We start from the raw sequence: 27010 nt of genomic DNA, 5'->3' as shown, positions 1-27010 counted from the left end.
AATCTCTTGCCCTAATTCAGAAGAGCTAGACATCTTCTGTTGAAAGCACATACAGCTTTTTCCACCCACTCAAAGTTACGGAAGGATGAATCTGTCCTTCATCTACTCCCTTTAAAGTTGTCACTTTTGTAAGGCTTTGGGGTTTGGTTTTTTTTGAGGTGATTTGCACATGATTTTCACCACAAGTAAATGGAGCTCATTTTCAGCAAATGGTATTCTGTACACATTGCAGTCACAAGTTATGGTTTGCTCTGCTGGTGAAATTTAGCCAGTTTCTTTGGGAATAAACACTGCTAAAACCAGCAAGCAGCAGGTGTGATAAGTGTGACTGCAATAGAGAAGTGTGGCAGGACAAAGCCTGTTAATTAGCTGAGGACCCTGCAGCTTTGATGAAGGGTTGGTAGGAAGAATACGTTTCTGTGATACGCAGGATTGGGTGCATGATTTCAGGTGCCCATCTCAGCAGAGCGACGGTGGAAGCTGCATTGTGCACATCTGCAAGTTGCTGATCCAACTTACATTCACCAAATATTTTACTTTCTTACTGAGGTGCAAAGGACTATTACAGAAATATGACTGGAGCTTCTTCGAGTGTTTCAGAGCACTGGTAAAGAAAGAAATGCAAAAATTAAGTCTTCTCCACACAGATTCTTCTCTGCTTGCTGGAAAACCCATTTGCTGCAAAGGGGAACACTGACAGCAGATAGCAAGCTTGCAGCAGAAGCTGGGAACTTAGACCTTAGGATAGTTTTGCATGCATAATGTGAATGTGCAGGCAATAGACAGGGTGAGGTTTGCAGATTTAGAACATACTGAAAAAGCAGAGATCTTGTCTTTGTTTTAGGATTAATTGTCAGAGCACATCATGATTTGAAGTAGAGGAACAACAAACATTGTTAAAAAGAACTGCATTCTTGAAAACTGCCAGGCATTAAGTTTCAACTTGCAAGGATCCTAGACAGGCAGAAGGGAAGCACCTTTTCCTATAAGGAGGACTGTAGGCAGAATGCAGACAACTCACAAGAGGAAAGTGGTCAGAATGGTGTCTGCTGTTGAGATTCCTTTGCCTAGGAGGCCTGTGGTGGCATTGATTTAGCTACATTAGTTTTTCTAATTTTTTTGTGTTACCTTGTTTTTCCTAATTCCTTTTTTTCCCCCATTACATTCATTTACTTTTAACTAGAGTGATCAGTGATACTGTTTTTTTTTCTGCTCATACTTTGCAAAATGACACTCCGATTTGCTTTCTGGTACCTTGATTTTTCTCTTGAGATTCCTTCATGTTTAAAGAAATGTAAGAAGTCTGTACATGTTTTGGGAAGTATGCTCTCTGTAAAATATAAGTTGTTACTGAGTTTTCACTTACCAAGAAATTCAGTATTTTTTAATGTACCTTTAAAGTGGGAGGTACAGATAATTCCTGTCTGTTACTGCGCTGCCAAGCCTTAGGTAAATTAACCATGCAATTTTCAGTAAGTGGAAGTAGAAGAGGTGCAGAAAGCAAGTGAGGAGATGCAAGTAGCTTAAATGCTGTTGTTGGAACTGTCAACATGGCCAGGGAGCCCTTCCATGTATTTGATTAGGAGTAGGTGGATTCAGGGTCACACTATCCTACGATGCTATAGTCTTTGTGTGCATCCTTGCATCTGGCTAATTCCAGGGGGAAGAAAATGTTGCTTACTGGTTGCTTTTCCAATGCTAGTGGCTTGCTTGAACTATTCTTCCTCTGTTTTGATGCAAGAGTTGGAGCATAGATCAATAAGGCGTACATTTCTTAGTGCCTAACTCATAAAGCAACTGTATATGGTAGGTCCATCTGCTCTTTGTCCTCTTACCTGCTTATGGATCCTCACAGACCAAAATCTAAAGGGATGCACCTACAAAAGATGCTTGTATATAGAGAAGCTAGTGTATACTTTACTAGCATATGTGGACAATATTGTGTGTGAAAGAAAACTTTTCTCCTTTGTTTTCCGTAGTTGGAGGGGAGCACCCTGGGTGAGGGACTCAGGTGCACTACTGTTTTTTGTTAAACAGTGATCACAGTGAAGTCTTAACGTGGTGTTGTGATTGCACCCTCCCAGTAACAGCAGTTAACCAGGTGGGATGCACTGACCACCTCCTTGTTGTCTTGTAGTTGCTTCTTCTTGTTGATTTAACCCTCCACAGAATGATGGGAAGAGGTTAATGCCTGTGGTAGGAAGGGAGCCCAAGAGAAGCTGTGAGAAGCTGTTTGCTTTCAGGTGCCCCTGGAAAGAGCCAGCAGGTTTGGGACCCCTTTGTGATCTCCACTCTGGTGCCACCACGATTGGAGCCCCATTTCCCAGGCCTCTCACTGCAGAGAAGCAGCAGCATATGTAAGGGGAAGAATACAAGTGGTGTAAGTCCAGCCTTCTTCTCAGAAGGTCATCTCCCTTGGTGCACTGCCAACTTGACATTGGCTTAAAATCTAGGATGACAGAACAATAGAGTCTTGCTTAGAGTACCAGAACAAAATCTCATAGTTCTGATACAAAAAACATACACTTTAGTCTTTTATTCAGCATTTATGTATAAATTATGTGTTTTTTCTGCACTATTAGCCTGTGGGTTATATTGATCCACACTGTCAATATCAAGTTATGAAAACGCGAGAGAGCCAGCTCTTTTTTTGGTATGCTGTCTATTGACTTTTTTGAAAAACGAAAAAAGGATTCATAGCAGAATATAATGAGGGATTTTAGATAATTATTTTTGAGCTATAGGTTTTATTTGACTTAATAGAAACTTTTAAGTCCCTTTAAGCTATTGGATACACAGAAGGATTGCTGACTAGCATAATGAGAAGATAAAAAACAATTGGAGTAGTTTTAGCAAATGGAAAAGTGCTTTGGAAGGGCAACTGAGAAGCATAACAGAAGTACACTGCAGGAGCAGCCAGAGGCTAACCTCTGAGTGAGAAGTTTCACCAAGCTACAAAGGCTTTGTTGATCCCATTTTGCCTAATTAGTTATACCCTTTAAAGTTGAAACTCATTGCAGTATTGACTCAGAAACTGTTTTCCCACATTTGCTGCTCATCTCTTGGCATATATTGTATCATCGAACTTTAGTAAGCTACAGCTCACTTCTCTAGCAGATGTGCCGGACCATTTGTAAAAATCACACCATATGTTGGTAATTATTTTAATACATTATTTTCAGTTTTCCAGTATGTTAAAAAAATTAATCATAGTTCCTTTTGTCAATGGCTACATCTTGAACAGAAGTATTTATAAGAAGATATGTTGGCCATCTTCCTCTGAATTATGTGAACTATCCTAAGCAACATTTTATTAAAATTTGTATCAAAGTAAATCATTAACAGTGGCCTTTCAGCTGCAGCATCAACTGTGGGAAAGATAGCTTTTTTCCCACTGGATGGTGCTCATAAAAAACACAGCTGGGTTTTCTGATGCTGACCACAGCTTGCCAATATTGGACGCGTCTTTTGCCATGATTCCACTCAGACCTTGTGGAAACATAGTCTGTGTCCTGGTTTCTCTGGAATAGAATCATAGAATCAATTGTCTGTTCAGGAGAGCTGCATTTTTGAGAGAATTGCAGTGTTTGATTTAGTGAAAACAAGTTGATAAGACACTCTGTTTTAGTTTTAGCTGGGAGAGAATTAATTTTCTTCATAGTACCTAGTGAGACTTTTTTTTGGATTTATGCTGCAAATGGTGTGATAACACACCAATGGTTTGGTTGTTGCCTGGAAATGCTTACGTTAAGTCAAGGACTGACAGTTTTTTTCAGTTTTTGCCTGCATTCTCTCCCCCACTCCACCAGGAAGGGGAGGAGTGAACAAGTGGCTGTGTGGTGTTCAGTTGCTTGCCACATTAAACCACAATACTCTGCTAGCCTTAAACCAATTCAAGCATTTTTAAGTACATAGATGGTTTTTCCCATAGTCCTATTTGTAAATATTTGCTTGTAATTACACTACACTTTTTCCTACTTACAGCAGCACCACTATATATGTAACTTTTTAAAACCTGTAAGATTTACTCAAAGGACTTGAAAATTTAAACCTGCAAATCAGCCTGCAAAACAAATCTTACTGGTTTTGGATTAGCACTGAATCCAGAAATAGAGTTACGTAATTCTGCACCAAAAGCTAGAGTTACCATAAAATAGTGCAATTAGAAGGCCATTGAAATCACAGGTGATGTTTTGGGGTGGTGGTTTGTTGAAAGAAGCTTAGGACTTTCCCTTTGAAAGGAATATTTTGCTATAACAAAGCTCATGCAGTACAAAGGCACTCTCAGCTTTCATGGGTTTTCCTTCCAGTTCTTTACTAGATTTTGGAGCCTTCCTGATTAAAAAGGGACTGGATTAAAAAGCAGAGATGTGCTTTCCACTGCCAGCTTTGCTGGTCCCGTTTCAGAGCTATTGGTCTTAGCAGTTTCCTTTGTCTTCTTGGAGCTGGGCGTTGGAACAAAGACTGAGGTGGGAAGGTAGGAAGGTTGATGTGCTGACACAAGTAATTCATTTTGCGGTAGCATTTTGCATCATTCACCGAGCTTTGAACTGCTCATCTGGTCTCAAGCTTTGCAGAAGCTTTTTTATGTAGTTTGAAAGCTTTGCTGACTTGGAAGACAGTATCTGTTTAAGTGACAATGATAATGCATTTAATTATGGATGTTTGAATTTTAAAGGAGCATGATTATGTACAAATTTCTTTTGCATACCTATCAAAAATTCCAGAAACTTGATGGTTATGATTACTAACATGTTTCCTGATGTGTACTGCCTGATAGCTTGATGCTGTTGGGTGTCAAGCCCTATCTCCTTAATCTGCCTGAGTACTTGCCAAAATCAGTGTTAAGCTTATAACTGCTCCTGTTTGTGCAGGTTTGGCTACTTGTATCTTTGCAGTTAAGAAGGTGTTTCTTTGACCAGCTTGTCAAAAGAGAACTCGGCATCTTCCAGTCACATTGGTGTCTTGAGTTCGGTCTTCCGAAAAAATAAAAAACGCAGCCAAAACCAAATGTGTGTTCCTGTTCAGTTACTTCACATCTTCAAAGAGCTCAAGTTAGCAGTGATGATTCCAAAGGGTAATTGCTGTCCATTGCATCAGTGCTTATAAGATGATAAAGGATTTTTTTTCCTTTGGTGTTAAAATTGCCTGCACTCTAATATTATTCAGGGTTTAAAACTCATTGAAGGAATGCTGTGATAAAGTATAAGAAACCCTTCAGCAAGTTCTGTTATGTTATTTTACAAGTGTATGTTATATTAAATAGTGTTGGATGTGTTTATCTGCAGTTAGTTTTCCTCTTGGATAATATTGATACTTCACTTGTAACTGATAACCCTTTTGAAGTCCTAGTTGCCCATGTGTGGATTTGTTGCACTATTTAAACAAGTAAAGATAAGAAACAATATACTGTTTATATAACCTGTATCAGATAACATATCCACAAGCACACACTCTTTTGTTTTTAATCATATTTGTTCAATGAAGATAATAAATGTTTTAATTTTCTTGGAAGTATTTGCTCTACTTCCCTATTTTGATGCCCAGCATATGAAATACGGAATGATCATAGCCACCAAGCTGAAATGTGGGCTGTCACTTGCATGAATTTGATAACATAAGCCTGTTGGTTTTTTTTTGCTTGCTTTAACCAGTCTTTTGACTCCCTGAAGTGTATCTTGTGTTTTCTGTGCTACATCAAATGATTAATGACCAAGGGCACGTCTGTGTGAGCTATGCCTGTTGTAGCTCATGTGAAAATGCTTATTTTCAGTAAGGCGAGCTGGATCACAAAGGCAAACTTGTTGAAAAAGCGGCACCTAGGCCTCTGTTGCAGAGGTCTGCAGACTCAAGACTGAGAGATTATGGCTCCCAGGCTGTTGTGGCTCAGCAAAAAGGATGATTAAAGTCCCATTATATCCATACAAGACTTACCCTTTTTCCAGCTTAGTCAGGCCTAGGTCGGCAAACGTGTGGTCCATGACATGTTTGCTAGATTTTCTTTGCTCCCATGATTAGTGTTGTGGATGTCTTGAAAGTTTACTAAATGTTTTATTCAAAAAGTTACTTTTTGCCAGGCAAGGAAAAGAGGGCAAGAAAAAGTAGTTAAAAGTTGAATCTGAAGAGTCTGCCTTTCATGCAGCATGGAAGATGGCTGACCTGCTGGAAAGCAGCATTGCAAAAAAAAGGTACTGGTGGACACCAAGTTGAACATGAGCCAGCGATGTGCCCTTGTAGCAAAGGCAGCTAATGGTATCCTGGGCTGCATTAGGGAAAGTATTGCCAGTAGATTGAGGGGAATGATCTGTCCACTCTACTCAGCACTGATGAGGACACTTCTGAAGCAGTGTGTCCATTCTGGGGCTCCCCACTATGAGAGAGATGTACATAATAGAGAGAGTCTAATGAAGGGCCATGAAGATGTTGAAGGAACTGGAGCATCTCTCACATAAGGAAAGGCTGAGAGACCTGGGAGGATGCAAGGAGGGCAGAGCCAGGCTTTCTTCAGTGGTGTCCAGTGACAGGACAAGATGTGATGGGCACAAGCTGAAACACAGGACATGACTCTGAACATCAGGAAACATTTTTTTTCCCTGTGGGGGTGACTGAGCACTGGCACAGGTTTTCCAGAGGTGTGGTAGAGTCTCCATCCTTGGAGATACTCAAAAGCCATCTGGACATGGTTCTGGACAACTGGCTGTAGCTGGCCCTGCGTGAGCAGGGGGTTTGGACCCGATGACTTCCAGACATCCCTTCCAACCTCAATCAATCTGTGATTCTTTGAACTCTCTTAATTTTTTCTCCAAATAGTACTTTGAATTAAATGGAATATACTTTTCAGTGTTAAAATCTACTTTAACGCATTGAGAGTATCAGCAGTTGGGATAGTAAGTACCTGTTATCAAGTCTTGTCTCATTCATTCAAAGCAGGAGAGTACCAAAACCCAGCAGTCATTCATATACTGATTTGTCTTTTAAAAAAAATAAAATCTGTTGATAAAAGCATGCCCAAAGAGCAACAAAGCTGGTGAAGGGTCTAGAGCACAAGTCCTAATGAGAAGCAGCTGAGGGAACTGGGGTTGTTTAGTCTGGAGAAAAGGAGGCTCAGGGGAGACCTTATCGCCCTCTAAAACTACCTGAAAGGGGCTTGTAGTGAGGTGGGGATTGTTGATCTCTTCTCCCAAGCAGCAAGTGATAGGACAAGAGGAAATGGCCTCAAGTTGCACCAGGGGAGGTTTAGATTTGATATTAAGAAAAATTTCTTCACCGAAAGGGTTGTCAGGCACTGGAACAGGCTGCCCAGGGAAGTGGTGGATTCACCATCCCTGGAGATATTTAAAAGATGACAAGATGTAGTGCTCAGGGACATGGTTTAGTCGTGGAGGCAGCAGCGTTAGGTTAACAGTTGGACTCAATGATCCTCAGGGTCTTTTCCAACCTAAATGATTCTATAATTCTACAATTCTAAAAGATGACTTCCGGATGTTAAGAAGCTGTAATTATTGTTTTTTGTGAAATACTGATGTTTCTTAAAGGAAATTATTTAGGCTGGTACCTAAATGGATGGTCAGGAGGACCTGTGTGTATGTCTATAGCTGAAATCCCTTTAGGAAGTGTAAGGCAGAAAGAAAAATCCGCATGTTGTTACTTCAGAGATGACAGCAAACAACTTAATAAAATATTTATTTCATGAGGCAAAGCTTTTTAACCTCCCAAAACATATTAAGTACAAGCTAATCTGGGCTACCTGGAGATAAAATGGGAGGGCCAAAACCTCAAATAAAGACTTGGAGTGCTAATCCTAACTCAGAGTTTCCAAAGTAGTTAACTGCAGTTTTTGAAGTAGGTGCTAAATAGACATAATAGCTCTTGGGATTGGACACTTCCATTCCAGAAGCTGCTAATTGACCTCTCCTACTCGCTGCTGCTCATTGCTGCAAAGAACCATAGCAGCCAATGAATCCTGCTGTTCTCCGGTAACGAGACCTTGCTCCTTGAAAATGTGATATGAAGCATCACTGCTGACCCCGCTGGTGCAGAAGCATCAGCTGTAGAAATTGGGTGCAAAAGGAAAATACAGGACATCATTGTAGATGTAAAACATCATTTAAATCAGTAGTCTCCAGGGTACGGAGAGGGGTTCAGCTGCCCAGTTTTCCATTGGTTTAGTAACTGGACCCAAGCTGTGCTGTGAGGCAGCCAAGCAGGCCGGTGAAGATGAGTTTTGGACAGTACCCCAGCTCTAGTCATAGTTTTCAGATACGGATACATAGTCTCCATTGGATCTTACATCTAAAGGGTGTTTGAACAGCTTTTGATTTGTTTTACATTTGCCACAAAGATGTTACTCTTATGTACTTAAAAAAGGTGTTTGCAGCCAGAAAAATGTTCACTATTTCAAGTGGAAGGTAGAGGTGGAAAACATGGCTGCTTTCCACATACTTCCTGTAGCTTTTGTTATTTCCCTGGAGAAACATCAGCTCCCTGATTTTTAGATACTTACCTTCTACTAATTCATCTTATATGACCCCATTGATTTGAAAATAATAATTAGTGTAAATTAGAACCTGCATCATATGTGTTTGGTAAGGATTTAATATAACAACAGCCCCTCCTCTTCCTTTAAGCCTCTGATCAAGTAGTCAGATTTTTTTCTGTTTTGTGGGTACTGTTTAGTTCCTTCCCTGTGATACATAGAGAGGAGGACAAAGAAGGATGCCAGTCAGCACTGCTGTGGGGATGTGGAAAGTATTGTAATTAATAGCATCAGCAGCAAATGCCATCTCAATTTAGCAGTGTCCTGATGGGATCTTTCTCTGAGCCGTAATACCTCCTGATGCTGCTGCTATCTTCCTGTGTCTGAGTATACATGGAAAGGTTTAATCTGGCTCAAAGTAGAGTTTCTTCAGCACTGGATCAAAGAGGGGGAAATAAGTTAAAAATCACGTCAAGCCACACAAATCTACATATAAAGACACGGAAGGAAAGCTGGATTAACCTGGCATAAAGGTGTAATTCATTGCTAGTTCAAGCAGAGCTCCTGCTATACATGATATGAGATCCTGCCTCAGAATTAGTGTTATTATTAACAGTTTTAGAAGGCAACATCTGAAAATTATGCAGGGAAGCCAGCTGAGCTCTTAATTAGCTACAGAAAAGGGCATCAGAAACACAGCAAGGCAGGGTGTGATGTCTGGTGACTTCTTGTAGTGTTATTCCCTACAGTTGCCTCTGTGCCCTCCCACAGTTAATGAGATACGAGAGCCTTGGTATTGACCCTGCGTTGTGTTAGGGCATGGAGCAATTGGTTATCTATTTCTAGATCCAGCTTTCATTTTACTTTTCTTAGAATGAGCTGGAAACTATACAAAGGACCCTCAGTGATGATTGATGGTAAGTGCTGTCATGTAGTTAAGTAGTCATTTTCTTCTATTTTCTTCTTTATCCCACCATTTTACAAATATATTTAATACCAACAGAGAGAGGATTTTCCATATTTGTTGAGGAGGGTTTTTTTTGTTTGTTTGTCTCTTAAATTTATAGGTTTGCATAGTTGCTTTGTGGCATTTACTGCAGTTCCTGCAAAGTTTGCAGTTATTCAACTAGTTTGTGCTCCTTTAAGGTCCTAGATTTGTTACTACAGAAGTTGGAGGAGAAAATTTTACAGCAGGACTTCTTGTATTTCTGTAAGAACTATCTCTCTGCGTTTAAAGTAAAACCTCTGTCTTTCTGGTTTTGTGTTAACAAATTCCTAGAAAACTGAATGATTTTGCTTTAGGGAGAATTTATGTCAAGACATCATTTTGGGGTGGTTTTGTCCATCTTAAGGACTGCCTTTCAGATAAAAGAGTTCTTCTAAAATCAGAGTCCAGTCTTTCTGTTTTTAGGGCCATTCATCAGTTACCTGCTCCGAATGCTGTAAATGTAAATCCTTTCCAGAAACAGTTTCATTCACACTCATGAGGCTGTTTGTCAAGTCTTTGGTAGCGTATACGTGTTACCTTAGCAACTTGCAGGGATTCAACGGCTGTCTCGGAGAGAACAACATTACAGATCCCACAGGGTCATTTTGTTTTCCCCTAATGACAGGGAATATCTCCTAGCAGGAGGAGCAGTTTCTGGTTTTCCATGTGATGCAAAATACCATTACAGAATTTCAGATTTCTAAATGACACTTGACTGGAACTTTCAGTGGGTACTAATCAGCTTATTAATTGAATGTATAGTTGTAAGTCTCTTGTAATTTTGAACCTATGGGAGAGAGGAACCAAAAAGAACTGTTTTTTCCTAGCTCTAGTGGAAATGAAAATTAGGATTCAGCTTGCAAAGCCAAAGTTGTCCCCTTCCTGGAGACCAGAATGAGGGTAAGTGCAAGAGAAGGCCAAGGGAAGAATTTGTTCCAGCTTTGAATTTTACTTCCATTTATAGTTTGATCTTGTAAAACATTGGTCCTATTTCCATAAAATTTAAGTTAGCTGATTTCTTAAAAAAAAAAAAACTACTTCATTTTTAAAGATTGGACTTGCTCAGCACCATCTAGTGGACAGACTGCCGTTGTCATTGAGAAAACTGCTGGCCTTTTAAACCCTGTAGCAACTTGGAGCATGCCGTCCTTATAGTGTGAAGAATGTAGCTAAAGTATGTTTGTGACTAATTATGTTACAGAATCAGAAGAAGAGTAGCAGTTTTTTAGTTGAAAAGGAGTGGTATGAAGGAAAGAAAGTTTAAAATGCATGCAGGTGGTGGTGCCTGTTATCTTCTGCATTCCTTTAGTCCATTGAGCTCCAGCCTGCTTGCTTGCTCCTCTGCCTCGCCATGTGATGCCATCTAGGTTGTAAGTGTCTCTGAGGAAGGATTTTGGAATGCTGTTACTTTGTGCAGTACCACACAGCACAAGTCACTGTGTCACTGTGATACAAATGATAAATACAAGCTGATGTTAACAGTGATCTCCAGAGTCCTCACCTGAGGAAAATGCTCTGGCGTCTTTCTATTTGAAATTGTAGGCAAGGAATTCAGTGTTTGGCTCTTTGAAAACACATGAATTTGTTTAAAGAAACAAAAAGTCCCTTGGGAAAACCTCCCTATAGAGTGCATATATGCACTCACTAGAATCGTCAGGTCATCCCAGCTGCTGCTTCGAGACTTGGGAAAAGATAAAGGGTCTGTGGCTCAGGTCTTTGGGGGTACGTGGGAACAGGATTCCTTTATCCAGCTCTAGCAAGAAGGGCTGACTCTCCAGAAAAATTAATGTCTCTAGAAGGACTGAGTGTTTCTGCGGCCGCAGCTGCATTACCAGCATCCTACTGCTCTCTCTTAAATAAGGTTTCTTTGGCAGCAAGCCCTTGATTTTACAGCTCCAGTTGCAAATGAAGGGAGAGTAAAGGGGGAGGTCTTGAGTCTCTGGGCAGAAGACCTTGACAAAAGCTGCAGACATGTGGGCCGCAGCCAATGCACTCTCTTAGTGACACTGGGCAAGCACCAGAGGCAACCCCTCCCTCTGGTGTAAGGAGCAGTGAGCATCACTGAGAGCAGGGTAACTACAGAAAACAGCAGCAAAGCAAAGTTGCATTATAGCAAATGCACCAAGTTGTAACATTTCCCCTTTAAACTTCCTTGTATTTTAACAGTTCGTCACTTTAGGATCTGTTATTTTTATTCAATTCACATATTTTGGACAATGAAAATAAGTGGGTCAGTTTTATTTTGTCAATTTGTATGCATTAGCACAACAACATTGTGCTGAGGTTTCCAAAAAAGCTCTTCTTAAATAATTCATAGAAGTGCTTAATTTCGTTTTTCCAAAGTCTAAGTATGTAGACTAGTTTGCTTCTCAGGTTTAAGGGAACCCAGCACTTAAATACCACTCTCTCTCTTTTCTGAGTTTTTATTGCAGTGCAGCAGTCAGAATATTGCTTGTCTGCTGGCCTCCTCACAGTATTGCATTGCAACATAGCCTCTCCAGGCAGAAATGGATAGTTTTTCAGTTGAAGAAAAAGAAGTTTTAGGGATTTTCATTTTCAAGTTTTAAGTTTGAGAAAATAGCTGTGCATACTGATTGTAGTGTATGTGGTCATCCAGTTGAGCGAGTGCAATCCTGTTTGAAAATCTACTTGGCTCCCACTGACTGCAGCAGGAAATATGGGTCTGAAAAGATCATAATGTTTAAGTAAATAAATTTAGTGTCAGGAATCCTGTTTTGTTAGAGGTTTTGGGATAAATCCTACATGCTGGAAAATAATCATTTACAAAGGATATGATTCTGTTTTTATAATAGCTGTGAGCCAAACATAAGGTGGCATATGGGAATTCAAGAAGACACTTAAAATTGTTTCCTCTATTTCTGTTTCTCTTCTAGCTCTGGGATTGTACACAGTAAATGCAGTATATGGAGATACTATTACTATGCCTTGTCGTCTAGAAGTACCAGATGGTCTTATGTTTGGAAAATGGAAATATGTAAGTATAACTTGCCTTTACATTCATTAGAGGTGGTATAAGATGTGTATTTTTTGTGTGTAAGATAACAAGACTCCAATCAATATGATTTCCACCTCGGATACAAAGACATTAATTCCTGTGATTGTAAGACTGCAAGATTCCAATCTGCATAATTTCTGCCAAGCATAGATTAGAGGTTTGGGGAATTAATCTCATTGTTCAAGAGAAATAATTATTCAGGAGTTCTCTGCCAACCTGTATTAATGAACTGGCATGTTACCCAGTGATGTCTCACTCGCTTGACAGAGCCATCGTTGTACATTTGAATACTTTTGGAGCAGGTTGCCTGAAGCAGGGCGTGCTTCATCCCTGGGAAAACATTGTCGCTGGGTCAGGTTGATCTGACAGTCACTCAGTACTGTTTCAAGCTTCAGTGTCTTTAATACACAATGAAGAAGAGCGCAGACCTGACCTTAGTAGAGTTGCTGGTGGTTTCACCCAGCCATTTCTGGCTGATGGAGAACAGAGGCAAAAATGCTAATCCTCTCCTGGTTGTCTCAGTTAGCCTGCAGTAGGAACACCGCAGGTAGTGCTTCTCCTATATGCAATCAATATCCAGGGCCATAATAACAGATAAGAATAAGCATATCAAAGTCAAATGAAACGTGGAAGTATATGTGGAAGAAACAGCCAGACTGACATCGGGACAACTGGTTTTCCTGCTTCTGTAAAGTACATGTAAATCTCCTCTTGTGCTCAAACCAAAATGTTACCAACAGTAACAGGCGATGTTTACTCTGGTGCATTTAAAATTGCGTCGTTCTCTCTCTCTTTTTAAGTGGCATCCACCTGCCTGTTTTACAGCAGACTGGTCAGCCATTGAGGGTGTTTCAGAATCCACCCCTGGCTCCTTCCCTTGTACTCGGAAGTTTTCAGCTTTTGTTCGTTGACTCAGGAGTTCCTGCTCCACAAACATGTTTTGGGAAATGAAGTCAGAAGACTCTGGAGGACGTTTCCCTAAAAGGGAAAGTGAAACAGTTTCATATAAGCATTCAGAAGATGCAGGGCCTACATTTTACAATGTGCTTTTTAGTCTGCTGACTTTTCTTGGGAAGAAGTCTGTAAGAAGTTGCGAGGCTATTTTGAGAAAAAGAAATGCATTATCTCTTTCCAGTGCATTTGGATTGCTCATCTCGGGCAAGTACTGAGCAGAAAATGGAGACGTTACAGTGTCTTCTAAATGGAAAGGGACACAAAAACTCATGTGCAGAAAAGACCGCCCAATTGCTAATGTATGAAATTTTTGACACAGCCCACACAACCAAGTGAAAGTGATAGCCATTCTCCCAGGGCAGCTCCTAGCATGGCAACAGTTGTTTTTACCAGGGAGAGCATTGTTTTAGGTCTCTTTGGTCAGGTGATTATTTCATTGAAAGAAGGAGGAGCTCTGTTATCTGCTCTGCTGGTTTGGGAGCAGCAATTCAGGTTGCTGGTGGGAGCCTGAGGGCACTGGGCGACTTGCATTGTGGCAGGAGCAGGTGCTGCTCCCTTCAGTTTCTACCTGTGCATGCTCGTGCCCTGGGTAGACTTACAGAGTTAAGAGCTCAATTGCTCTTGCCAGCCACCTTTGTGTGTATTGAGTCAAGGAGATGCTCTCTATCCTGTGTGACAGACATCTAGAATAAATATGAGAGTTAATCATGGGAGAGGGAGAAAGACTATACGGGAATTTGAACTTCCCATTAGATGTTGCCTCCTGCTCCCTGCCCAGCTCTGACACAGCTCATCTCTTGTCACGGCATCGTCATGCTTTTGTGGCCTCTGCAGTCAGGCTGAGGTATTGTGCTGGGAACACGACTCGCATCAGTGCCACAAGGTGCAAGGGATAAAAGGGAGTGAAAACCTCTTCCAGCCCCCAGCACAATACTGGCTGTAAAGACTGAGTCAGCCTTTCACCTTTATTTAAAGGCAGGTAGTGTCTGTCGCTTCTCTGGGGTGGGGGGAAATGAAATCCTGCAGAACTTGGCCATAAATTTTTGATATGGTAGGTTTGTGCAAGGCTGTCAACTTTGTATTCCTCCTTAGGATGGCAGCTGCATACTGATTAATATAAGGAGGATATCTAGAAAATGATATTTTGCAGATTATCCTGAGATGCATAAATAACAATATTTGATTGTATGTATATTCCCATGCCACAAGTTCTTGGGTCCTTTAAAAACAAAGAGGGGGAAAAAAAAAGCTAAAAACTAACTTAGAATAAAATAGGCAGTTATGCCTGATTACATCCTGCATTTGGAATGAAGTCTGAATATCCCAGACAAACAACATGAATATGTAAAACAATCATGATAAAAAGGAAACTGAAGCTTTTGAGCCTAGCTCACGAATGCTTCTGTTTCAAATACTTTTTCATACAGACAGAGGCAGCTGGTGCCAGAACCGCCAGCCTTCATCAGAGGAAGCCCTACGCTATGCTGAGGTTGAGCCAACGGATTGAAATTATTTCTACTGATGATATTCTCAGTGTGTGCCACGGCAGTCTTAAGCTAGCTCTTGTATTACACTGAATTTCTTGCTTGTACAGCAGAAGTTAATCAAGGAAAAAAAACATCTGATGTTGTTTTCGTGGTTTTTTAAATTATGAGTTTGTACCAATTGCAGATCTTCAGGAACTTCTAATAAGTGTTTATGCAAAATAGAGGTGTTTATCCTTTTATTATAGGAAATGCCAAATGGATCTCCAGTATTTATTGCCTTCAGATCATCGACAAAAAAAAATGTACAGTATGATGATGTACCAGACTACAAAGACAGGTTGAGTCTCTCAGAAAACTACACGTTATCCATCAAGGATGCAAGAATTAGTGATGAAAAGAGATTTGTATGCATGCTAGTTACAGAAGATGATGTTTCTGAAGAGCCAACGATAGTCAAAGTCTTCAGTAAGTAAATCTAAGCTGTTACTACTGTTAACATTCATCAGCATCTGAATCGTAAATTACAGAAAGTTTTGTTTAAGGGAAAGATTAAAGCCAAGAAAGTAAGTTTGGCTGAGTAAATTACTAAGACTAGCAAATTTCTGTAGCTTTCAAAAGTGTAATCTACTGGTGGCATTTACGTAACAGGACTGTCTGCACTTGCAGTTTATTCACGATAAGTGCTGGCTCAAAGAGAATTTTAGGCTTTGATAATGACTCACTTATGTGATGTCATTTGGCCTTGGAAATGAAAAATGTAAAATTAGCACTGATTATTTTCCATTTGTTCTCTGAGTGATTTTTTCTGCAGGAGGGAAGCATTAACTGTGTGCGGTCTGCAGGATTATATCAGCAGAGAGGTTTAAAGCAGCTCCGAGCAGCTAGTATGCAATGGTGTGAACAGGTCTCTCACAGAGGAGAGAGCGAGGGGCTGGAAAACGAGTTACTAGCCCCAAATGCTTATTTTGTCCCCTGCTGATCTACCAGGAGGAAGACCAGCCTGCAGTTCTCCTTTAGAGCACAGCAAAGTTTATTAGTCTTTGATATCACTGCAGAAGGATCAGAAGGCTGATCTGCACTGCAAACCACAGCCCCTGAGGCACAGTCCTGCGCTGAGCTCGCAGAGGAGTGTGATCAAGCCTGGTCTCTTCCTGGTGGTGATTCAGAGCAGATGTGTAATCTCTCAAACACTGACTCAGCCCGTGGAGGCATCCATTACCCCTTTTTAGGGGCGCAGGTCCGCTGAGACTAAAGTTAATGTTTGTAAATGCTGCCCTGTGACTGCAGAGGATATCTTCCTTGCCTTCGTGTTTTCATATGGCTGGTTTTGTTCCTGCCTTTGTTGCTCTTCAGATGCAGATTTACACAGTTAAAGTTAAGTCCTCTGTTGCTTGCAGGGATGAGCAGTTTCAAAGAGATCACACTTCTGTTTGAAAAACATTAATTCGTTTTTTGGAAGGGCAGCCTTATGCTTCTCTCGGGGAGAGGGTGTCAGGGAGTCATTGGCGGTGTCTAGGCAGAAGTTTGTCAGCGGCATGAATGAGTCTGAAGCTGGATTAGGAGCCAACAGTAATTCCTCTCCCTCGTTTCTGTTTCAATTTGACTGCAAGAACAATCGAATTAATGACAACAGGGAGGAGCGTGCTCAGAGCATGCATAGTAAGCACAGTACTTCAGAGGAAATGATAAAGAATTATCATGTTTACTTATCACACAGCAGTAAATATGTAGATGAGACAGTGGTATATGGTGAAATGAAATGCTAACTGCTTCAATTACTGTGTACTGTACTAAATATTAACACAATGTTAACTCAGCCATGGAGCACAGCTTGGATGTTTTATTGTATGCATTAATACTAATAGAGAAAGCTTCTATTTACTGAAGAAGATATGAACAGAGAATGCCATGTATGTAGTGTGGCTGACTTAGAACTGCAAGAGAAAAATTACATTTGCAGTTTTTCATTTTGTGTTCACAGCTTTATGTAGGGTTGTCTTAGCATTTCTGTGCATTTAACTCCCTTGAGTTTGTTTCTTGGGGTTTTCTTTGTTTGTTTGTTTTTATTGCTACTTTCTTATTTGGTCTAATTATGAAAGAGTTAACACTAGCTTGCAAGCTTCATTTATTTAACCAGTGGAGTTTCTGACTCCTTGAACCACAAATACAGGGCTAAACTGCAGCAGTGCAAACCCTCATAAACCAAAATCTTGTGCACCTGTAACTCAGCTGTATCCCAGAAGTGACTGAAGCTGGGTTTCACTGGAGCTTGCCATGTCCTCAGCTGTGCTACCTGATTAACGCAGAACTGACGAGCTGAAATGGCTCATTGCGCAGGTACCACCTGCTAGCCTCACTCACTGGACTACTCAAACAAGCTCTACCAGCTTTCCAGATGGATCCTGTCAGCATCTTTTTTCCTGGAATTAAATGGCCAGAGTTTCCAGAGCAGAGCACTTCAGTGGACTTTAGCTGGTGTCCTACTACACCAATGTTTGGCTTTTGCAGGCAGTGAGCTCTTTTCCACACTATTCTAGGCCCTATATAGAGTTGCAAAGTACTCTGGCAAGCTCCTAAGTTGAGAGATAAGCAGTGTGCTGAAGTTGCAAACCCACCAAAGCAGGCTCTGCTGCTGCCAACTTTAAAATTCCTTCTCGCTTCAGACGCTGAGCTAGTAAATACCAAATAAGTCTTTTATAGTGAATTACCTTGGTGCACGTGCTGCGGCTGTGGGGATCTGGCAGCAGGCGTTTCCTCTCAGAGGCTGCTCTGAGAGAGCAGGTGGTACCCTCTCAAACTGGAGCATCTGCTCTGTCACCAGAGCATTCAGAGTAGGGGGTGCCCCACAGGGGCCATGGAGCAGGAGGTCCTTTCCTCAGTAGGAGCATTGTGAGAGAGGGGGGGTCCAAAATGCAGAGAAGGTTTTCTCAAGCCAGTCTTGTGGGGGTTGAGAGATGAAAGGAAGCAAAGCCGAGGTGGGGTATGGCATTGTGGTTTGATCAGCTGGTGACTGACAGGCAGCCAACTACGCCTGTTTATGGGACATAAAAATCTGAACCGGAAGGCCTGTTAATGGTGGTGTAAAACCTAATTTGCTTGAATTGACATGAAATGCTTTGTCTTTGACAGGTTCTTAGAGAAAATAGATTAACCTTTTTCCTTTAAACCTAACAAAAGAGAAACAAACGTGTACCTCTTTTTAAAATATCTTTGTTAGCCCTTTGAAGAAATTGTGATGGTTTTGGTGTCTAGCTTTGACTGTTTTGTTTGCTTTTTTTTTGCCACAAGCAAGGTTGTTTGAAAACGTTAAATGAATAGCTTCTTTTATTGTTTTTTTTCATTTCCCTTTAGAGCTGTTCTTTTTCATTTTGGCTTAGTCTTCCAAGCGAAGAATTGTGTGCGCGCAAACACACGTACACACAGAATGCACACGTCCACAGAGTGAATGGGTTGTTGTGGAAACATGTAGGCTTGCTATATCTGTGACAGCAGAAGCACTACACCTGCATATTAGTAACTTCATCAGTGTGTAGAGGTTATGGCAGGGTGGTGTGAAGTTCACTTTGGGCTGCGGTTACTGACATAAACACATTATTTCATAGGGAGCTTGACTTGGGGAAAAAGGTTCTGTAAGCTGGCATGTTTAAGGATGTTTCAGTCTGTAAAAGTATATAATATGTATGCTTATTTAAGCAATATAGCTAGGGTGTAGAGTCTTTTTTTCCACAGTATAAACATTGATTTATTTTTTCCCCTCGCTCTTCCCCTCTTCTTTTAAAATTGTGGGGAAAACTGTCTCTTTTGGAGATACAAATTTGCATTCCAGGCTTCAGGCCAAACTGTTTTAACAGACAAGTTATGTAGTCTCTAGAAAGTAGTTTTTTATGGTGGAAACACTGATAGATTCTCCACTTTGGCAAGCTAAGAGGTCCATCTACCATAATAAAAGTAAATAAGAAGACATACTGGCACTGAAGAAAAAGTGTCTTTTTTTTTTAGGAGAGTCATAACTAACTCAGAATCAGTGAGAGTAATTACACTTATCTCTATCATCTGAATTTCTTAAATGTAACAATCTCAGTTAGGAAAAATAAACATTAGAAGAATGATTAGGTTGAATTTGTTCCTTTATAACGTGTCAGCTCTGCTACAGTAATATCCACAGTAAAGCTGCTTTTATTTTCCTGGTTCCTTCTTCAGCATGTATGTCATATAAATCAGATAGATCAGATCAGGTTCTCTCCTCCCAGCTGCTGAACTAGTCTGCCTGGCTAAATATATGTATTGTCAGAATGCATGGAATTCATTATGACACATTTTAAGGTGATGGTTTTTCCTTTTCAATCCATTTGCTAATATTGAGGTAGAAATATCACACTTTTTCATCTTTTCGTGTCAAAGCGTAGGTAAGACTATACCAGGCTAGATTTTTCTATTTATTCTCAAAAAACATTTATCTTTTAGTAACTTTTTGCTTTTCAAACAATTGTTTGTGCTCCCTTCATTAGTACTTTTGTCCTATTTCTGTTTTAGAACAACCTTCTCAACCAGAAATCTTACATCAAGCAGACTTCTTAGAAACAGAGAAGCTACAAATGGTAAGAACAGCATATTCTTCCTCAAAGTTATGTGCCTGCTGGTTGCCTTTACAGTCAAGATGGAGAGAGGTGATGGACTGAGGCCCAGAGAGGGTGCACGTATGTGCATGCACACCTGTCCATGAGAGATCGCAGTCTATAGCCAGGCTGAGCACAGAGCAGTTCCCTCACCACTACCATATTAGCCCTGCCTGCTTCAGCAAACAGGGGCCATCCTGATCTTAGACCCACCACCAAACCCTCTTCCAAATTGTGCCTAAGCCTTACTGATGGGGTTTGTCCTATTTAAAAAAAAAATGGTTGGAGCTAAGCATTTGAACTTTCTAGAAATCTTTACCCAAAGCAGCATAAGCAAAAATAGAATTTCTGTTAACGCATAGTGGAGAAAACCAGCAACTAATTCCTCTCTGTTTTGCAGCTCGGGGAGTGTGTTTCAAGAGAGAGTTATCCCGAAGGCAATGTTACGTGGTACAAAAATGGGAGAGTTTTGCAGTCTGTGGAAGAAGGTATGTTACTGTAATGGCCAACGTCCCTGAGTCCACAGACAGGGGCATGCTTGAAGAACTGTGCTTGTTAAGAGTTGCTCTGCTTTAGTCTAACATAGTGTTCGTTTGAGGAGGACTACTCATATGGAAAGGAGAAACTGGAAGGGAACTTCTAGGCCTTTTGGAGCACCCAGGCTACACCAATCTCTCTCTTTCAGTTCCAGCTTTAAAACCACATCATGGCAATGAGGGATGCCTTTGTTAATGCAGTTACAAAGCTGTTCTTGAGCCTGTGTAGCTAGTAGAAACCTGTATCTAATTTCCAACTTCTCAGAAGGTATTAACGGTCTTAACTTCACAGCTGTCTGATACTGTGTTTTGGACCATGTAGATCATCATCTCTTTATACAGGTATTTAGTCTCCAGGATATTTAGGAAAACATTTTTTCCCCTCCCTTTCAACTTTGATTTTGTCTGGCTGATCAGACTACGATATTTTACCTTCCATAAAATAAAGAATGCTTACAAAATTAAGTTAGAAATATGATCCTAAAAATTGTTTTGCCAGCATTTTTTAAGTCTTCTTTCTGTCTTACAAAGGAAGCTGACATTTATATTGAAAACCTGACCGCTTTGCAATTAGTATTTTTTTTATTTGATTTAAAATGTACAGTATGTTAGAAGTATGTTGAGGATAAAAGGGTTCTGGCATATGTCAGTGGCAATATTGGAAGAAAACTGTTTGTACAGTCTACTGAGTACTTTGTCATGTTGCTTGCATGTTTGCAGCCTGATAATACAGAGCAGGCAACAAAACGTGGGGAAAAGGTTGCAAATTCTGTCTGTGTGACACTGAAACAGTATTTCCTTTTCAGCTGTGGTCATAAATTTGCAAAAGATTGTGGACAAATCAACTGGACTCTTCACCATGACATCATCTCTTCAGTACATGCCAACAAAGGAAGATGCAAATGCCAAGTTTTCATGCATTGTGACATATTATGGACCATCTGGCCAGAAAACAATACAGTCTGAACCAGTTGTCTTCGATGTTCACTGTAAGTAATTGAAAAGCATCTATTGCTGTATGAAGTCTACCTCAGGGGAAAAAATCAGAGACAAATCAGAGATGGTTTGCAAACTTACAGAGACATTGCTGCTCGGCTGTCAAGATGGTTTCTTCAAAGCTGGTTTGCAGCAAGAAGGTCCAAGTACATTGTCTGTGTAATTGTTATTTATCTTCAGATTTACCCAAGATTTATTTCTTTCTAACAGTAGAATACTGAATATCAAGTTTTCATTGACAAGAGGAAAGGGGTAACCACAAAAAGTCACAGTGAAATGGACTTTACAGAACTTCACCAAAATTAAAGTAGTTGATTAGAGTAAATCTCTACTTATACAATAAGTACACAATATAGTTTTTAGTATACTCAAATGTTTTTCATTTTTGTAGAGTCAGCACCAAACAGCTAATACTGGCAAACTACCTTGCACAAAGTGCAGTGGCTTCTCTATCTCTGTAAGATGCTGATTTTTACAGCTAAAGTGTATCATTTGAATATCGGTAGACTTTTAAAGAGAAAATTTGTGTAAATAGTTACTTCCAGCTGGCCTGAGTCTTAAAGCAACATCATTACTGTGTTACTGACCAATGTGGAAATTGCAATTCTCCTTTGAATAAACAAAACAGGCAGTTGGCAAGGAAAGGTCAGAGGTGGTGGTAGCACTTAGGGAGGGGGAAAGAGGCATTTTTAAGTCTTGTAAAATTACACTTCTGGACTGTAGAAGGCAGCAGGTTGTAGCAGAATGTAGAGGAACAGGAGATATGCGATATGTCCAGTCAGGTGTTGCCTTTCTGTAACACTTCAGGTAATACCTCAGCTTATAAAAGAGAAGTCCCTGTTTTGGGAATAGTAAGGTCTAAGTATACAGTCCAGCATCTAATCGGGTCTTAGTATACATTGTGTAACAACTCTAATCTAGTTGAATGCAAAGAAAATTAGTAAGGGTGGATTTCTCCAGCTAGCACATGTGCTCCGTTGACTTGAAAATGAAAGCTACAGGCTTGAAATGGCAGGGTATATTCTACCTAGATGATTAGTTGCTTCTCCTTCACTGGTAGAGTTTTTTGAGCTGTGGAGTAGGGTATCAGTTTTGACCTTGGTCAAATCAAATCAAACCTTGGAGCAGTTGCTCCTTGGTTTTACCTGGAGAAGCCCAAGTAAATTAAGGCTGCCTTTTCACTAGCTGTTTCTCCAGAATGACAACCAGCAGAAATAATGGAGAAGAAAACCTCTGGAACAGCAACCATTATCCTTTGAAATAGAGATTTCAAGCCTGCAGACATCTATCTCATCACTTCAAAGCTAGAGGGATTTTTTTATTTTTTGTTTTTGCTTTAAATTTGGGTACCAAATTTGTTGCTGTTACAAAGAGATGTTTTGTTGTCTTCACTTCCCCACCGTTTTCATACATTCGGCTGCTTCACCTGCTGAGGATGAGACTCTTGCAGATTTCTGTGATGCATGTAGTATGTGCACTTGCAATTAAGGACTACCCAATGTGAAGAAAAAAGGTTTGTGCAGCACTGTAGAACAGTCACTGCACAAGAAATCATGTGCACTCTGCATTTAAGATTTAATATTTGCTAGACTAGCTCTTTTAATTCTGGTCTACTAGCACACAAATTTAATTAAGATAGTTCTTCCTCCAGAGATGGGCAATATCATTGTGCTGCTAATTAGACAACGTTGGGAGGCAGGCACACCCTTCAGTACTGAAGAGGCCTTGAGTATGAACTTTGGCTTTAGAGTATGAGGTTACTAAATTTCTTTTCTGAATATTTTCATTTGCTCTAACTTCAATTCCTTACTCTGCTCAAATGCATTTCCAAATGACATTGTGAAACTATTAAATAGATATCTAAAGCTTCAACAGATGGATTTTCTAATTGTTGTTAGTTGATGATAATGACATGTCTGATTTGTTTTTGGTTTTTAATTTAGTTCAGTTATGCTAATTAGTTTTTCTCAATATATGGGATTTTTTAATAAGTCAGATGTAATGCAGATTTAAAAAAAGGCAGGCTCCAACTCTAAAAAATGGAAGTCTTTCTTTTCAGCCTTTCAGCAAGGAAAAAAAAATCATAAATGAGACTTGCTGTTCATTCCTTGCAACTTACCCATTTATTGTAAAGAAATGGCAGGAGCATGCTTAAAGCTATGCCTACACAAGATTATTTTTTAGAGGTATACCTATTCAGTCAGGATCTAACAAATGCTTAGTTAGAAATGGTTAGTACAGTCTCTAGTACTGAAGTGTTTAATAGCTAGTTGACATCCTGGAAGCAGCCAGCCACTGTAACCCAGTATGAGAGGAAGAGTGAATTAGCATCTGCCAAGTTGGGTGCTGGTTGAAATTGGATAACTTGGGTTGCTAGCAGTAATCAGCTCTTGTTTGCAGCTGTAGCAAGCAAGATACCAAAAGTAAGAGAGAATTCAAGAGAACTCTTGGAGCTGGACACTTAGATAGTATCTCAGATATCTGAATTATCTAGACTCCACTTATGTTGGGTTCTGCTCAGCGTTAATCAGTGTAAAAAAAGATAATGTTTGTCAGGCAGACTTTCCAGTCATGCCCTGTTGTTAAGTGTCTGTCTTGTTATGGATAAACTTCTTTACATAACAGATTAGAGTCCAGGACACTTTATACTCATGATACTTCCAGCATTAGTGTTATTCTTGAAATTATGCAGTTGTTGCTGTGAGGGGTCTTGAATAATACCATTTACTTACTAAATAACTGCCTTTTGGTGCTGGCTCCCAAAATTTTGCAGAAAGCAGAATCTCAGGTTTACAGAAGCACAGGGTGAGATGGGCCAAGCCAGGGATATGTGCCACTGAGAGGCAAGACATACTGTTACCAGGCGCATTGCTCATGCTAAGCAGCACTTAGCGTTGCATTCAGCACTGTCTTTCTGTCGTCAGATTACATCTTCCTCAGAAGGGTGACCTCTTTGCCTTAGAGAACAATTTAATTAGTCTTTTGCTATTTATGCCTGTAGATTTTTTTTGTTTCCAGTTTAGAGAATGAAATTAAAAATTTGCTCCTGGATGATTGCAGTAGGTAGAAAGGCAAGATATTCCTTCAGGAAAGACTGGTGGTTTGCAAGAATGTTGTTCTTGTTAAACTGTGTCCACTTCAAATCCAGTTCTGTTCAACTCTGTGGGAAAACCTATTCCAAATTCAAGTCCTAAAGTCTTCCTCATTATGTAACTCGTCCTTTTGCAGTCTTGAGACAAAGACTGAGCAATTCCAGGGTATATCTAGACGTCCTGTATGATAACTTTTTCACATTTTGTCAACTTCACATAAACTTCACAAAGGAGAGACAAGTTTCTGCAGCAGGCTAGCTCACTAGACAGTCCCTGAACCTGTTTTTTTTGGCCTAGCAACCACCAAGAGGCATGCCTGTCATTCGTGGCCAGCTGCTTCATTGCATCTGTTGTATTCCACAGAAGCAGGGATGCCGGACTTCTCTTTCCTAAGCAGGCAAAGTTGTGCTTCAGCTCTGAAGGTACTGAGATGGAAGTCATTTGGATGTTGCAGATAGCCGAGGCTATTGCATGTGAAGGAGGGAGGATGTGTCTTATTGAAGCCCGATACCCCTCCTCCTACGAGGAGGAATGAGATGCTGTGTTAGGGCTCTCAGTCATTGAGAGTCCACAGCAGAATGCAGCTCCTGTTACTGAGAAGTCCCATAGTAGAAGACAGACATGATGAATGCCTTAAGGGTTGGAAGGGCTGTAGAGCACACACTCCACTAAACACACGAAATCAACTGTCAGGCAAGGGTTTCTCTGCCATGCAGAATTTTTTAGTGTCTAATAAGGTGCACTGTACTGTGTCTTAATCCAAGAGTGGCATCTTTGGTGGAATTTTATTTGTTCATTGAAATGAAAACAGTGAGAGTTATCTGCCATATTATTTCTTTTAATTTTGTTCATTTTACTTTGTTTTTGAAAAATTATATTTAGGCTTCTACTTAGAAAAAATGGCATCTGTTAAAGTATACTCTGTCTTTGCCTTAAAAAAATTACCATAGTAAAATGTAAGTTATAGTTAAACTTCACTGAACATGACAGAACTATGTTACATTTACAGTTCTGTTGACTATGTTAAGGGTCCTATTATGTTCACCAGATTCATCTTTCTGAAAGCCTGTAGTGATCAGCATATAGAGTAGGCTGAACGTAGTCACTTAGTTCATATTTCTTTCTTTTTAATGCAAGAAGGCTATTATCTAGTACTAATGCAGGGTGTTTAGAGCTCCAGTTGTTTTCCTGGTTGCTGCAGTCCTCCAAACGGTGAGCTTCACAGAGGACAAGTTAATCTCTCATAATGAAATCACACCATGAAACTGTTTGTACTGATCAGGTAGGGGCTTTTTGTTTAAGTACATGACATGGTTGTAATTATTGCTCTTTCAGTTACAGGTATTTTGGTGAAAATATGTCGTCTTTGCACTTACATCATTGACAAAAGTATAGAAAATGTGATTGACTTCAGTTCTTTTATAAAAAGAGCTACGCATGCGAATACCCTCACCTGCATGGCAATAAAATCACGTACTCTTCAGCCATGAATATCGTATGCATAGTGTTACTGGGTGCTTTTTTGCAGAAGCTATTAAATGTGTACATTATTCTCACAGATCCAACAGAGAAGGTGACTATTCAAGTGCTGTCACATCGTACCATTAAAGAAGGCGATAACATCACTTTGAAGTGCTCGGGAAATGGCAACCCTCCTCCACAGGAGTTCCTGTTTTACATTCCAGTAAGCCTTGCCTGACTGTCACTGCGTTGTGAAATATTCTGTATCACCCCTTCCTACAGACATTGCTACATGTCAGTTGTATACGTGATTTTATAACAAATGAAGGAAGGAATTCGATGTGACTAAAACTGAAAATAGGCATTGGCCATTACATCAGACTCTGATAATGCCTCAATTGAGTTAGCAAAATACTTTGAAAAAAACTCTCCTTCACTCATTCCACCTGAAGTTTTTTGGGGTTTGGACCTATTAAAATTTGCTAGGCTTCATTTCCCAGCATCAGATATTTTGATAAGGAGCAATTTTGACTAAAGCAGTTTAACATCTTGAATAAAACCATCTCATCTGTTGTCATAACAGACAAAGATCCAGCAGTGAAAGTATAGGAAATACTTTATTTTTTTTTACTTTCATAGATGAATCTTTGTGCAGTTTCTTTTATTTAGTTAATTAATTATTTGATGGCATAACGACATTAAAAAGAACAAGTGTGACAGTGTAGAAGAAAGTGTAGAAACAAATTTGTCAAGTGCATAAGATGCAGACTGAGGAAAAAAAGGCTTTGGTACCATTAATCTTCTTAGTATTGGTGAAATCCACAGACAGATGTGGTTTTATGCTCTTAAGATTCCTAGTCCTGCTTCCTATGTCCTGCTTCTCCCCCCTATTTTATGTCTCTTTTTTTGTTCCTACTGCAGTAGTGAGCAAAGCTGATCTTGAGAGAGGCCAAAAGCAGTGGTATGCTTTCAGTTGTTTCAAAAACTGCATGTTACCCTTTGAACATAATCCTCATCTACTTTGGACTCCTGGCATGTTTCAGTTGCTGCAGAGCAGCAAGGGAAACTAGAAGCTGGAGTCCCCTTATCTCAGAACAGCCATTCAGATTCAGTGAGTCATCCTAGGAACTCACTATATGCCAGGGAAAATGTGTATGGTATCTGCCCTTGTTGTACTCTCACTGTGAGCTAAACACCCAAGTATGTCTTATCTTCAGTCTTCCTGCTACCTGATACTAGTCTTTTTGCTCAAGGAGAGCTGGAATTAGTGATCTCTTTGCAAGACTCACAGGTATCTAGATTCAGAGATACAAATTAGGGTTTCATTCTGTGCTTGTTTCAGAGCTGATCTATGTCAGTCAGTTGTAATCGGGGGAAACTGGGGAACT

At 40.1% G+C, this 27010-nt stretch overlaps 1 protein-coding gene across 1 annotated transcript in view; it reads left to right on the top strand.

Annotated features, from left to right (window-relative positions):
• Positions 1 to 12360: 12360 nt before the first annotated feature.
• The window catches only part of ALCAM (activated leukocyte cell adhesion molecule), a 35029-nt gene continuing 20379 nt past the window's right edge, over positions 12361 to 27010 (top strand). Inside the window, exons 1-6 of the mRNA XM_010186399.1 lie at positions 12361 to 12459; positions 15167 to 15386; positions 19455 to 19519; positions 19938 to 20025; positions 20880 to 21062; positions 25721 to 25845. Coding sequence (XP_010184701.1) covers positions 12406 to 12459; positions 15167 to 15386; positions 19455 to 19519; positions 19938 to 20025; positions 20880 to 21062; positions 25721 to 25845 — 735 coding nt within the window. The 5' untranslated portion in view covers positions 12361 to 12405. The remainder of the gene's footprint in view (positions 12460 to 15166; positions 15387 to 19454; positions 19520 to 19937; positions 20026 to 20879; positions 21063 to 25720; positions 25846 to 27010) is intronic.

The sequence above is a fragment of the Mesitornis unicolor genome, unplaced genomic scaffold, assembly GCF_000695765.1.
Source record: "Mesitornis unicolor isolate BGI_N332 unplaced genomic scaffold, ASM69576v1 scaffold26170, whole genome shotgun sequence".
Taxonomy (NCBI): domain Eukaryota; kingdom Metazoa; phylum Chordata; class Aves; order Mesitornithiformes; family Mesitornithidae; genus Mesitornis; species Mesitornis unicolor.
The sequence above is the reverse complement of the archived record's forward strand: the minus strand, read 5'-3'. Positions and strand labels throughout refer to the sequence as shown.